At 39.3% G+C, this 14433-nt stretch overlaps 1 protein-coding gene across 1 annotated transcript in view; it reads left to right on the forward strand.

Annotated features, from left to right (window-relative positions):
- The window catches only part of OTOGL (otogelin like), a 3472886-nt gene that overhangs the window by 2340026 nt on the left and 1118427 nt on the right, over window positions 1-14433 (forward strand). The window contains exon 36 of the mRNA XM_044088067.1: window positions 1959-4705. Coding sequence (XP_043944002.1) covers window positions 1959-4705 — 2747 coding nt within the window. The remainder of the gene's footprint in view (window positions 1-1958; window positions 4706-14433) is intronic.

A 14433-nucleotide genomic window follows, 5' to 3' on the forward strand; every position in this document is an offset into this window, starting at 1 on the left:
GTAACTCCATATGAATTGCAGAAGGAGTCATTACTGTGTACATTGCAGGTGCTGCGAAGAGCTAACATCAAAGATTGAAACAATACTAATTTCATGAACTTTAATCATACTTTGACTTAGGAATGGGTCCATTCACTGTTTGAATAATAAAACTAGACAAGGTTTTGTTTTTCAGATTGTTAACTTAGTTGAATTTAACCTGTGCTCCTTCCAAGTTTAAGTTTTTGAATTGGCTTAATATCACTGGCCCTTACACTGCCTGTTCCTGAAACTAGTGTGGCACTGAATTCAAATATTTAGATGCAGGCAGTGCATTGGTGCCACAGTAAGTACTTCTGTCTCACAGAGCTCTGGTTCCTGTTCATTCTCTATTTACAGGTGATTCTCTGTAAGCAGTTAGTACTTGGGTCTCACAGCTCTCAGGTTCCTAGTTCATTCCCTAGCTACAGGTGATTCTCTGTAAGCAGTTAGTACTTGGGTCTCACAGCTCTCAGGTTCCTAGTGCATTCCCTAGCTACAGGTGATTCTCTGTAAGCAGTTAGTACTTGGGTCTCACAGCACTCAGGTTCCTGTTCAGTCCCTAGCTATGGAGCATTTTCTGTAAGCAGTACTCCTGTCTCACAACACTTGGGTTTCTCATTCATTCCCAAGCTATGGGTGGTTCTCTGTAAGCTGTAAGTGCATCTGTCTGACACTGATTGGAATCCTGGTTCAATTCCTAGCTATTAATGGTTCTCTGTAAGCAGTAGGTAATTTTGTTGCACAGCATTTGGGGTCCTGGTTAATTTCCTAGCTATGGATGGTTCTTTTTAAGCAGTAAGTACTCCTGTTTCACAGAGCTCAGGTTCCTGGCTTATTCCTTAGCTATGGATGGTTCCCTGTAAGCAGTAACTAATTCTGTCTTACAGCACTTGGAGTTTTGGTTCTTTTTCTAGCTATGGATGGATTCTCTGTGGAATCTGCATGCTATCTTTCCATGTTGAAGTCTCTGCTTTCTATTCAAGTGCTGCCTGTGTTGATGAGGCTCCAAATTGCCCTTGGATGTGTGTGTGTGTGTGTGTGTGAGTGTGTGTGTGTGTATGTGTGTGTGTGTGTGTGTGTGTGTGTGTGTGTGTGTGTGTGTGTGTGTGTGTGTGTGTGTGTGTGTGTGTGTGTGCATACCCTGAACATGATTTCTTGTTTTTTGGTATTGATGTGGTTCATCAGAGTACATTGGGGGGTCCATGGCGTGATTTATTAGAGCATATGGAATTGTATTGGCAATTAAAGCTAAACATCACAGTTCCCCTGGTATAAATGAATCTGTTTCTATAGCTAGTGTGCTTAGGTTATTGTCTTCTCATGTGTGAATTTATGTATTTTATGCACATATTTTATTTACTGTGTTTGTTTTTATATAGAATTTGAGTTTTTAACTTTGCACATAGTAGCGGGTGTGTGATCTTAGAATCACATCTCTTTAAATGAGTGTGTATTTTTGACCTGTGATTTGTTGTATTATTTATGGAATAAAAAACAGCGCTTTCACGCATCTAACAATGCGCTTCATCAGGTTAGGTTATCATTGATCTGTGATTTGTTGAGAGGGCTATTTAAATGTGGGTGTGTGATGTAGTTGATGATTCTGAGGAAGTTTTTGTTACAGCCATATCAAAGCACTCAATCTGGTGGGAATAGAGATGAATGTTTGTTATCTTTGCTGTTGGTGGTTTCTCTGCAGTTCATATCTTGTTTTTGTCTTGTCAGTTATTGGTTTGCCAAAGTAACATATAATACCAAAATATGAAAACATATACTGAGTGCCTGAATATGGAAAGAGAAAGAAGTCAGAGAAAACTTCTAATTTTCCTACAGAGTTTTAACTTTATTTAAACAGTATTTTGAATATTATTTTACAATTGAAAACTAGCATAACTTTTTTATGTTTTATTGCTTATCAAATGTATTTCATTTGGCAGGTGTTAAAGTGGCAACAACGCCATCAGTGGTTTGGACCAGGCCACAAAGTACTACAATGCAGAGCTCAAGAACTTCTCTAACAACTCAAGGCATTAGTCCAACTCAAGAAATAACACACAGACAAACTAGAACAAGAACAACAGCAATTCCTATTGTTACACATGTAACCGATAGACATACATTGTCATCTGAAACAGGTCAAACTGCAGTGGGAACCACCACAACTGAAGTATCAGCTTCAATTGCAACATTTACAACAGGGAGAACAACACTGACTTTTTCTGCTTCAGCAACACTACTCCAGACAATGGTAAACTTGTCATCCGTGTCAGTACTAGTATCATCTGCTCCTCAAAGCTCTCTAGAAACCAGAACAGTCAGAGAAACTGTTACTACACCAGTAACCTTCTCAACAACAACATTCACAAGTGCTCCAACATCTGTGTTAGCTTTAAGAACCAGGCAACACTTCATGAGCATTAAAACATCTACAACAGCACCTTCAGGACTCATCCAGTCCACTGCTAAAGTACCTAGAGTGATACCTGAAGCCACACTTCCTTCACTGTTTCCTACTAGTTTACAGTCAGTGCTTAACACATCTGTTTCTGTTGAATTACCTGCTTCTTTTCAAACAAATGATTCCTTCCACACAGCATCATTTTTAACCTCATCCCATCAAACAGCTATGTTAGAAACCACAAGTGTTCAAACAGCTACACATGAGATATCTGCAAGAAGTATATCACTGAAAGTGAGGCCTACCTCTCAGACTGCTCCACTGCCTGTAACAACGCTGCAGTCTTCTGCAAATGCTACTGCACTGCAGACAAAAGCAACACTACATGAAATTACTACTGTGATACCATCTGTTGAAAGTACTGCTTCTGTTTTGAGTCCACTTACACTCTCACATTTTTTGATGACATCACAAGTAACTACAACAAGCTCAGTGTTCAAGAGTTCTTCATATCCTTTTACAAAATCTTCAGCATATGTTTCGACTACTTCAGTCACACTTCCATCAGGCATAACAGATCTACAAACCACAAGTAGTTTTTTAGGTCCCTCTAAAATATTTACTTCCTCAACTATAAATCAGACTCAAGTAACATATTCACAGACCACAAACACAACTATAGCTACGCCTGCATTCAGTGTAACTTCATCTGCATACAAAACATCAGCTACTTCTTCAATAGTACTATCAAGTAAACCACCCTCAGTTCCTACTAGTGCATATACTACACAACTCAAAGTGGAATCTACAAGAGAAAGTGAAATAACTTCTCAAGTACCTGTGCATTCTTTAAAATCCTTAAATGAGACCTTTTCAACACAGTCCTCAGTCACTTTATATACTGCTTCAGTCAGTGCAAGTTCCTATCTTCCATATAAAGAAACTACGTACTGGTCAGCAACAGCTCTCCCAACACGTACAGTAACTCCATCTGTATTGCATACACCATTAGAATCTCAGACAACATTAGCTGCAACTTCTTCCGCATATGTTCCAACATTGCAAACATTTATATCGTCAGCCGCAGTTGGTACTTCAGAGACTCCTACAGTGACCATGAAATCTACCCAGTATCAAATACACTCACAGTACACACTTTCAACATCATTAATACAAACCAAGGACACATTTGAAACACTTTCTGTGACAATGCTAAGTCCAAGCATGACAGTGTTTTCAAAGTCTCTTAAGTTAGAAACAGCAGGTTCTTCAACATTGGCAGAGACATCAGTATTTCCAGTCCCAAAAACATCATACACGTCTATTATAACTTCTAGAGTCAGTCCTTCAGTAACTGCTATAGACATGTATTCCTTACATACCTCACAGTCATTTAAAACATTTGCAGAAACTGAAACAACTGCAAGTTTTCTGCAAGCAAGTACTCAAACATATAAAGTAACTTCAGAAATTACTGCTTCTACTTATGCTTCAAAATCTCAGACCTCACCTGTACAGTTTCTTTCTGAGATACCTAAACCGACTTTCACAACTGCAAGCTCTTTTGCTACATTGTCCTCAGTGCTTGCAAATGTATCGACTACAGCCAGATATACTACACCTTTAGAAGAACATTCCACAAGCATCTTATCAAGAACACCTGAAAGTAACACTACTGTCTTTATTCATCATCCATCCTCACTTTTCCAAATAACAACTCAGAAACAAGTTAAATCTAGTCTTTTACCAAAAACTATTAAAGTCACTGAAGCAACAGCAGAATTTGGGTTTACATCTGCACTTTCTGTAACATCACTACAATCTATGTCCAAAAAAAGTACTGAAATGATTTTTACAAGTGAAACATCTTCAACAATTCATCCAGTATCTGTTTTGCAAACATCAACAGCACTATTTCCGTATTCATCAGCTTTTCCAACTCTTCCAGTATCTAGAGGAATTGTGCTGTCTGCATCTGTAAATGCTACAAAACCACCAGAGGTTACAGCTACAACTGCCCAAACAACTGTTGCTAGCAGACCTTTTACTTCGACTGAGTCACAGACATCTCAGGAAACCACAAAACTAGAACTGGTCTCTGTATTAAGTACATCTGCTTTTTCTACCTTGTCGGTGACATCATCAGTTCCGCAAACTGCAGAGACACAAGTGTCACCAACATTTGTTCCAGAAATGACTACTGGGGGTATGCCAAGTGAGCTGTACCATTACTCATTTAGTACAGAGATGCCTACACCAGCAGTGTCACCTGTCTCACCATGTGTGGTATGTATAACTACTTAACTATCTTAAATAATAGCCTCCTACTGCTTTGTCTCCTCGGCTTGTTTGATAACATATTCATCAAATACCTATTACTCACCTGTTTTAATGGCATAATTTATTTTTTATTAACAGATGTGTTGAATAACTCTTTACTTTTCTGCATGCTCCAGTGCGCCAGTTTCATCCATACCAATTTACTACAAAACAGAAAATATATGAAGTTGATGTTTGTGTGTTTATGAAATATTTTAACATTCAACTTATTGAATCTACATGGAAAATTGTACTCACTACCTTGTTAGTTCCAAGGGATAATATGTCATTCTGCAGTTGACAATAGGAACGTTTTTAATATCTTCAAAGAGTACTTGTGACAATAATTAGCTAATATCCACTGTTTTCTGCAAGTGATCATTGAAAAAATATAATACTTTGTTTAAAACACTTGGCAGATTGAGATCTCAGCTACAAATTAACTAAGAAATCCATTCAATGAAGCTTTGGCAATGACTAGATTATTATTTCATTGTAAATGTTTTATCAGCTTTGATGTGCTCTGTCTGATTAGATAGACCATTGATATTATATAGTATGTGTACATTCATCAACACATTATATTGACTTTGTAATTATGGAAGTATTTGTACTTCAAAGCAGTCTGCATTGTGTCCCAAGTTAATTATTCCAATAAAGTTATTTCTGTAGCTTTATAACAAACAGTAATCACATATAATGATAAACAAAAATAGTTTTAAAGGTTATTATATTTCTCCTTGCTTTGTGAGCAAATTATTTTTTTCCTCCTGTGGTTCTTACTGGTCTTCAGCACATGTTTATTCTCTTCCGTTAGCCCTTATACATATCTGATTTGAAGCTTTGAACTGGTTCTGGAATTAGAGGATTTAAAATGACAGTTTTTTTTTCTTGAGCTTGACACTTTATTGATTGGGAATTGTCAGTAAGGGGTTGGGGAATGGTATAATGGTTAGGGTGTTTAGCTTGCAGGCACAAGGTATAGAGTTTCATTCTCACCCATGAGGAAAATTGTCTAGACTTAAAATGGCCCACAAGATACCCTGGCTTAGTATTTACCTGTGAACCTATATTGTATTACTTATTATACTGTTTCATTAAACTTATTTGAATACTTAACATCGCCATGGCCATATTATAATTTAATTTATAAAATGGGCTAGAAATGTTGACCAATCAGATTTTTAGTTAAGTATGCATCAGATCTGTTTATTACATAGCAGAAAAAAAACTTACATTCAGCCTTCAAAATCCCAAAGGCAGCCGTTTATTCCCCCCTACAGTAGCACTGATCTCCAATCGAATATATCTCTGCCATCAGCTTCCATGTAACATGAACAGAAAATGCAAAAAATACCTTCAAAAAACTAGGGGGGAAGGAGGGCATAAGTAATAAAAGTGGTTATAAGGATATATTTACTCATAACAGAACCACAGTAAACCATGAAGAGAAAATGTTTTTTTTTTTTAAATACATAATGTTAAATGCATTTCTATAACTCTAGCAAAACTTAACATTTTGAGCTCAGTTGTTTTACATACTGTCTATGGACTACCACAACATGAGCTATGTCAACTTGCATCCAAAATGTAACTTGTAAAAATGATGTGTGACTACATGTACAAGTGGCACAGTGGCACATACCGGTTTGACATAAGGGTCCCTTAAAGGAGTACCCTGAAATTTTTATATCATGATGCTGTACAGTAAAAATAGCCACCCTGTAAAAAACAATCATTTGGTTAAAATAGGCAACACATTGTTTTTGCTAACATTATTTTCAACAAATGGCCACAGCACAACCAAAATGTAACATTTTGAGCTAAGTTCTTCATTATACAGCGACCCCCCATTAATATTCCAAAATGTGCACGCTGATTGGTCAGCATGCACATTGTAAATCAGACTTATACTAATGGAAAAAGGTCCGGTCGCCTGGACTTTTTCCATTAGCATGTCTTTTTTATAGCAACGGAGAATGCAAGATCTTCGTTGCTTTTTACACACTGTCTCGCTATGTTAAAGGAGTTTAACATAGTGAGACAGCTTTAAAAAAAAGCAACAGAGATTCTCCGTTGCTTTTTTTAAAGCTGTTTCGCTATGTTAAACTCCTTTGACATAGCGAGACACTGTAAAAAGCAATGGAGATCTTGCTTTCTCCGTTGCTTTTTTTAAAGCTGTCTCGCTATGTTAAACTCCTTTAACATAACGAAACACTTTGTAAAAAGCAATGGAGATCTTGCTTTCTCCGTTGCTTCCACCCACAGCTCTGATGGCACTTGGGGTTTGCATAGTAAAGATATTACCACATGTTTGGAAAATAGCACCAACCCTTTCATCACTTCTGCAGTGACAAGAGCCCTTATACCATGCAGTGCTGGAGTGTAAAAAATGACATTTATTGTCCACAGGAGTAGTTGATGTTGTGAGAAGAACATATGTAAAGTTATAAAACTGGCAGAGGTGGCCCATAGTTCTCACATTCTTTCTCCAAAATGTGGAACATTGTTTTTCATAATGTGAAATGATTTACAAAACACAGAAAACTTACTAACAATTTTAACTAACCAGTTCAGCGCATGGTTCAAAACTATTAATTCATAGTTATACAAACTTCTAATTAAGAACTAATATGATCCATTATAATATACCATGCATAGTTTTTAAAAAATAATATTTGACAAACACTTTCAATGTCAAAACAGCATGGAGTTGGAACTTTTAAAACTCAAAATAAGAAACTTTCCTCCTGAGGTGGTACTGTTGCAAGGAATGCTGCAGTCTGAAAGAAGCACTTAACTTTGAATGACAGAATGTTAATAAACAGAGTGCCATAGCGTAGCCCTGCAGTCAGTTTATTCTAAAATACAAGCCAGCAGTATGATCCACTTAATCAAGAGAAATGGACACAAAAGTGATACGAACTACTGCATTGTATCTAAACACAAAGCACAGTACTGTGGGGAACAGCTGCTAATTGATTTTAATGATAAAATGCCACCAGTGCTTTGCCATATAAATATGCAATATTTTTATTGTGCACATATTTACAAGCAAACAGCATCAACAACAGGTTCACAATCAATGAAAAAAAAAATGACATGCAACACAAGTAAGGTTAAATGAAACAAAATATAGCATTTTTTTTTTTCTTAAAGGGGAAAGATAATCCTGGAAGAGTCACAAAAAGACATACATACACACATACATACAAGGATGAACTTTATTCTGGGTGAGATTACTAACATGCAGCAAGTGTGAGATGTTGAAGAAAAACACTGTTAAAGAACAGCTAAATTAGAAAAAATGTCAAGACTTAGAAGTAAGATATCAGTGTTATGTTTAGGGGATACTGTCACATGCTGTTATAAAATTAAGCTTGACAGTCATGAATCTTTAACACTGCCCCTTAAGAGTAAACTTAATTCAACACATACCAGCAATTTAAAGGTCCAAGTGCCTGCATATTTGTGACACATATTTTAGCACTTCTAGGCATGCTGCCTTAAAAATATAAGAATAGATACATTTTTTAATTTAAATGTAACATTTTTGCTAGTCCCTCCATGCTGATTACATACTGTATACAATATAGAGTATTCTTGTTGATGTCCCAGGCTGTGGCAAGGAGCTCAAGGCTGGATCTGGGTATCAAAAGGGGAGAAGGGGACTGTCTACCAACAAACATGCTACCTGAACCACTGCAGTTACAAGGGAACAACAGAATCAGTAGTAAAGAAACAAGACTTTTGTCTTTGTTATAATATAGTTTGTAATTTAGTCTTGTACACAGTGTGACACTGTCTGTCTCAAATTCTACTCCAAGCAAATTTAGTTAATAACATTCAGTAACTATTGTCTAGAAATGAATTCAAAACACCATCACTTCCATCTTGTCACATGCTGTTTTGGACGAGCCACTGAGTGCTGCTTTTATAACATACAAATGGTTAGTACTGTAAGACGTAACAGATATTTATTTATAGCTATTATTAATTATAAATATTGTTAATGTATAATTATCTATTTGGTTTTGTTATATTAATTTCCCTTGATCATGTCTCATAGGAGTAGCCCTTCTATTTTTGAGTTTCTTGATCAATAAATGGTTGATTTTTCAGTAATACAAGATGCAGTGCTGGACTATAAAATCTCAAAATAGAAGGGTTTCTTGCTATTTTAATGTCTCTAAGTCTTTTGGGTATCTGATACCATGACAAGAATGGATCCCATTCCTAAGAAAAGTATGATTGAAGTTAATGAGATTAGTATTGCTTCAGTCTATGATGTTAGCCAGAAGTGTTCCTCGCTGCACCGGCAATGTGTCCAGTAATGACTCCTTCTGCAATTCATACAAAGTTACATGTATTCATAACTTATCTAAGTACAATTTATAGGTTCATAGGTTCATAGGTTCATAGGTTCATACTAGGCTATCTGCCCTGGGGCAATTATAAGCCTAGCCCGATTTTGTTTGGCTTACGCCACTCCTTGATTTGAGTATACTGTGCCCTTTTTAAGGTTTAGTTTTCTGTGCCTCTGTCTAATAGTGACACGGAAGTAATCCCCGGGACAAACCTACGATCCCCCATCCACTCATCAAGATTCTTCTTGAAGAGATTCAGTGAGGTGCTCTGCCTAACATGAATTGGAATTCTGTTCCAGAGCGAAGGGAGCCTCTGGGTTATGAATCTGTCCCTCCAGCAAGTTCTATTTATTCAGTGCTGAGGTTCAAGTCCCTCGAGTGTGTGGCTCTAAGGGATTTAGATTTACTGAGGTGGAGCATGTCCATTAATTCTGGATTGGACATAGCTTTATATGTCAGGCATAGATCGCCTCGAAGTAGACGGTTTGCAACTGAGTAGAGCTGGAGTTTTTTTAACCGAGCAGCATATGGCATCTGTTTGAGTCCCTTGATCCTCTTGGTGAGGTACTTTTGGGGTCTTTCTCATTGCTGCAGGTGTCGGGTAAGGTACATCCCAAAAGGGGCATTGTATTCTATGATGGGCCTGATGAGGGATGAATAAAGGGGCACGATTACCTCTCTTGATCTAGATGTGAATCCTTTCATGATGAGGTGGGCTATGTAAAAGGTCTTTCTAACCACTTTGGCAATGTGGTTGTCAAAGGAGAGATTGCTATCAACGTGGGTCCCCAGATCCCTAATTACTTTCTCTGTACTTAATGGGTTACTGCCTATGTGGTAATTTGTGGGCACATTGTTTTTGCCAAAGGGTATGACTATACAATTTTTGGCATTTAGCTTTAGACCATGGCTCTGGCACCAGTTATCCATCTCTGTGAGACCTTTTTGAAGGATGTTTGTGTCAGCTGGAGAGTTGATTATGGCGCCTAGTTTGCAGTCATCTGCAAACTTGGTGAGCCATAGTCCTCTCATGTTGGCCTATACCTCGGAAAAGTATATACCAAACAAGAGCGGTCCCAGGACAGAACCTTGTGGGATGCCACTTGTGACCGGTTTCGAGTCTGACATGGCTCCAGCAACTCTCACTCTGTGGGTTCTGTCTTTGAGCCAGTTTGTGACCCATCTTGTGACATAGGGGTTTATATTTAAGCTGGATAGCTTATCTATGATGCCCGAGTGGGGTATTGTGTCAAATGCCTTTGCTAGGTCCAGATAGGCTGTGTGGACTACCTTCCCTTCATCTATGGCTTTGGTGACTGTTTTGAAGAAGTCAACCAGGTTCAAAAGGCAGGATCTGCCCTTGATGAAGCCAAACTGGGTAGGATCTAGTGTCTGTAGGTCCCCAATGTCTTTGTTTATGAGCTCCATGATGATCCTCTCCATAGCCTTGCAGACTAAGCTAGTCAGGCTTATGGGGCAATAGTTTCCAGGGCCCGTAGAGGCTCCACCTTTGTGGAGTGGGACCACTGTTGCTGTACGCCATTCTGTGGGCACATATCATGTAGTGAGGCTGAGATTGTACAGCTGTTTTATTTGAGGGATTAGTTCTTCTTGGAGTTCATGTAGGACGCAACCCAGGACGCCATCTGGTCCCATGGAATCAGTGTTTTTTGCTTTGGAGAGGGCAGCCTTCACCTGAGCATCAGAGATGTTTGGGAGGCAGCCCTCTCCCAGGATAGATACTTGCTCTTTTTTTGAGGGGGAGGGGGTGGAGAAGTTTGCACTGAACCTGTCTGCCAGGATATTGGCGATGTCTGTGGGTTCAGTGTATTTTTTGTCGTTTAGAATCAACTCAGAACAAGTCTGGGAGTTGCATCCCAGGTTCCTAACATAACTGAAAAAAGCCTTATGATTGTCTTTAGTGTTCTGAGCAATTTTTCTCTCGAAGCTGGCCTTGGAGGATTTTATGAGGGATCGTAATTTTTTGCTAGTACTGATCAGAGATGCCTTCCCTATTAGGGATTTTGCTATATCATGTAGTATCTTCCTCCTTCTGTTGTACAGTTTATATATGGCTGGGGTCCACCAGACTGGACGCCTGCCTTTGGATGTTTGGGTTTTGGTTTTGTTTGGGATAGCATGATCCATGCATTCCTGGAGGTGTCCATAGAATGCGTTTATATAGGATTCTGCAGTTTGGGCCATAGTTTCCACTGGCCCTGGGGCCTTGAAGGATTCCACTTCGGTTTTGAGAAGTGAGAAGTTCACTTTTGAGAAGTTTTTCACTGTGGTTTTCTGGGCTGGGGGTGGGGTCGGGATGTGGACATCCAGTGAAATTAATTTATGGTCTGATCTTACCAATGAGGGATATACTTCAGGTGTGGAGCATAGAGTCCCCATGTTGGTAATGGTCAGGTCTAGTATGTTATCCCCTCTTGTGGGAGTGGTGACTAGTTGTTCCATAGCATTTGAGTTTATAATTTCCAGGAACCTTTGGGCTAAGGTGCTGGGGCTTGAGTAGTGCTCCCGGTCTATGTTTGGGTAGTTGAAGTCACCCAATATAATAGTGTTCGGAGAGATCTTCATGTTCTCCAATGTTTTCAGGAAAGCCGAGTGGGATTCCTGACTTTGAGAGGGTGGTCTGTAGGATGCTATAAACTGAAAAGCAGTCTTGCCCACTGTTAGTTGCACATGGATGGTCTCCGATACTTTGTGCAATGCCATTAACCTGGAGGTGTGGATATCCTTGATAAATATGGACACTCCCCCTCCTTTTGTGGTTCGGTCCAGGTTTTGGGGCCAAAAAGCATGATATGAGGTATAACCTGGTAGTGCTGGGGTGCTCTCTGGAGTCTTGAACCAGGTTTCTGTCACTGCACAGATATCAGTGTTCTCCATACTGAGGAGAGCTTCGAGTGCGTGCATCTTGAGGTTAAGACTTCTGGCATTTAGCAGCATTACCCTTAGTTTCTTGTTTCTTGTGCTGTCTATGGAGGTGGGTTTGTCTTTTGATCTTTGCGTAAAAAAGACACTATGGGGTGGCAAGAGCCTTTGCCAATATCCGAAAGCCCAGTGGTGACAGGTGCAAGCCGTCCCTAGCGAAGCAACGTGGCTTGTCGAGCATGTCATCCCAGGCTGACAGACACTGGAGCCAGCTTCAATGACACCAAAATTTTAGCCAATTGTTAAAATCGATCATTTTGTCTTTGTACTGTGGCATCATTCTAGGTGAGGGTAAGATGCTGCTCAAGGTCAGGGTCATACTGGCCTGGGCTACATGATCAGAGAGCTCCTCTATGTCTCTTTTCATGTAGTCCAGGGAGGTACATCTCAGGTCATTCACACCAGCATGTACAATGACTGAGTCATATTTGTATTTGCTTTGGAGTGACCTGAGTGCTTGCGTTATGTGGCGGATCCTAGCACCCGACAGGCAGCTCAATGTGACCTTCTCTTTATTCAGCCTGGTGAGTGGGACGTCAGTGTGTCTGACAATAGAGTCACCTATTACAAGAGTATCAGGTGTGTTATTCAGCCTTAAGGGCTGTGGCTGCTTGGCACACTGACTTTGTGGGCTATGTGTTGTGCGTGTTTTGTTTTGGGGTAGCGTTTGCTTGGATGTCTGCTTTGGAGGTCTCTGTTGCTTAGGTAGATTTTTATTTAGAGCCTCGAGTATGTTTTGTGTATTTATGTGTTTGGTTCGCTGATGTGGTGGGACTATGTGATACTGGAGTTGTGTTGTGTGAGGTTACCTTCTCCTCCTGACTGGTTTCACCAGTTTTGAGATGAGAGAGCTCAGCCTCCAGTTTGGCTATATGGTTGCATTTCTCACATATAGTTGAACCTGTTTGGAGGAGGAGAGGGTTGTCTGTGTACATGAGACAGTTATAACATTGCCTCAAAATTCCCAGATTCACCAGCTGGACTGGAGAGGAAACCATTGACTGACCTTTGGACATGCTAGAGTAATATAGGGAAACTGAATTAAGACGGACTAATAGGGGATGAGGTAATCATAGAGAGTATAAGAGTAAGTAGTGCTTATGGTTTTATAGTGCTAACTTGTAAGATTACTTATTTGGACCAGTGAAGGGCCTTAGAATGAGAATATGGTGTTTAAATTGAGAGATAGAGCAGTTCTAAGGGAAAAAGTGAAGAGCAGACTTTGTGGAGCCAGGAATAGTTTAAACCCGATTAGGCGGCACTGCCCGTTGTTGCGCTATGCACAAAAATGGCAAAACCACGCAAAAGAGGGATTTAAGAGAGGAAGATCAAGGAGTTAGGAATTGACCCAAAATGGCCAATAAAACTACAGTTTCAAGTCAGTAACCACTCCCACAGGGGCAGGCAGGCTGCTCAATGTTTATCACTGCCACTGATGAACAGAGACACTTCCCTTTAGCCCAAGCAAAAAATGGCCTCCAAGAAACTTGCAAACAGTTCAGAGCAGCAAGCCTGTAACTGAACTTTTTTAAATCTCAGAAAAGTGGGAAAAAAGCAAGATTTTTTGTTTTTTTTTTTTCAGAGATAGCAGAGGTTCACAAGTATCAACAAGTTATAACAGTGCAGTAAATGACCCCACACTTGAGTGCTAGGCCAGAGACAGATAAAATGCAAGTTTTGAGAAAATAAAATGATTTTAAAAATAAGTGCAAACAGGAAATTCAGTAAACAGCTCTAGGTTGTGCTCTAAATACAGTTACTAATGCAGAAATCAAGTTTAACAAGCCAGAAAATGCTCAAAGTAGGCGGCTATGCAGAAAAACTTAGCAAATAATCTGAAGAAAAATACTTAAAATTTCAAAAGTGGCTCCTTTCTTCTCTCAGCATTTTCTCCTCTTGGTGGGTGCTTCACCAACAGCCAACAAGTCTGAAAAGATGCCAAAACCACGAGGCAATCGGGATTTAAGAGAGGAAGATCAAAGAGTTAGGAATTGACCCAAAATGGCCAATAAAACTACAGTTTCAAGTCAGTAACCACTCCCACAGGGGCAGGCAGGCTGCTCAATGTTTATCACTGCCACTGATGAACAGACAGACTTCCCTTTAGCCCAAGCAAAAAATGGCCTCCAAGAAACTTACAAACAGTTCAGAACAGCAAGCCTGTAACTAAACTTTTTTAAATCTCAGAAAAGTGGGAAAAAAGCAAGATTTTTTTTTTGTTTTTTCAGAGATAGCAGAGGTTCACAAGTATCAACAAGTTATAACAGTGCAGTAAATGACCCCACACTTGAGTGCTAGGCCAGAGACAGATAAAATGCAAGTTTTGAGAAAAAAACGATTTTAAAAATAAGTGCAAACAGGAAATTCAGTAAACAGCTCTAGGTT

The sequence above is a fragment of the Protopterus annectens genome, chromosome 11.part0 (genome assembly GCF_019279795.1).
Source record: "Protopterus annectens isolate FY-2018-M chromosome 11.part0, PAN1.0, whole genome shotgun sequence".
In the NCBI taxonomy this organism is placed as follows: Eukaryota; Metazoa; Chordata; order Ceratodontiformes; family Protopteridae; genus Protopterus; species Protopterus annectens.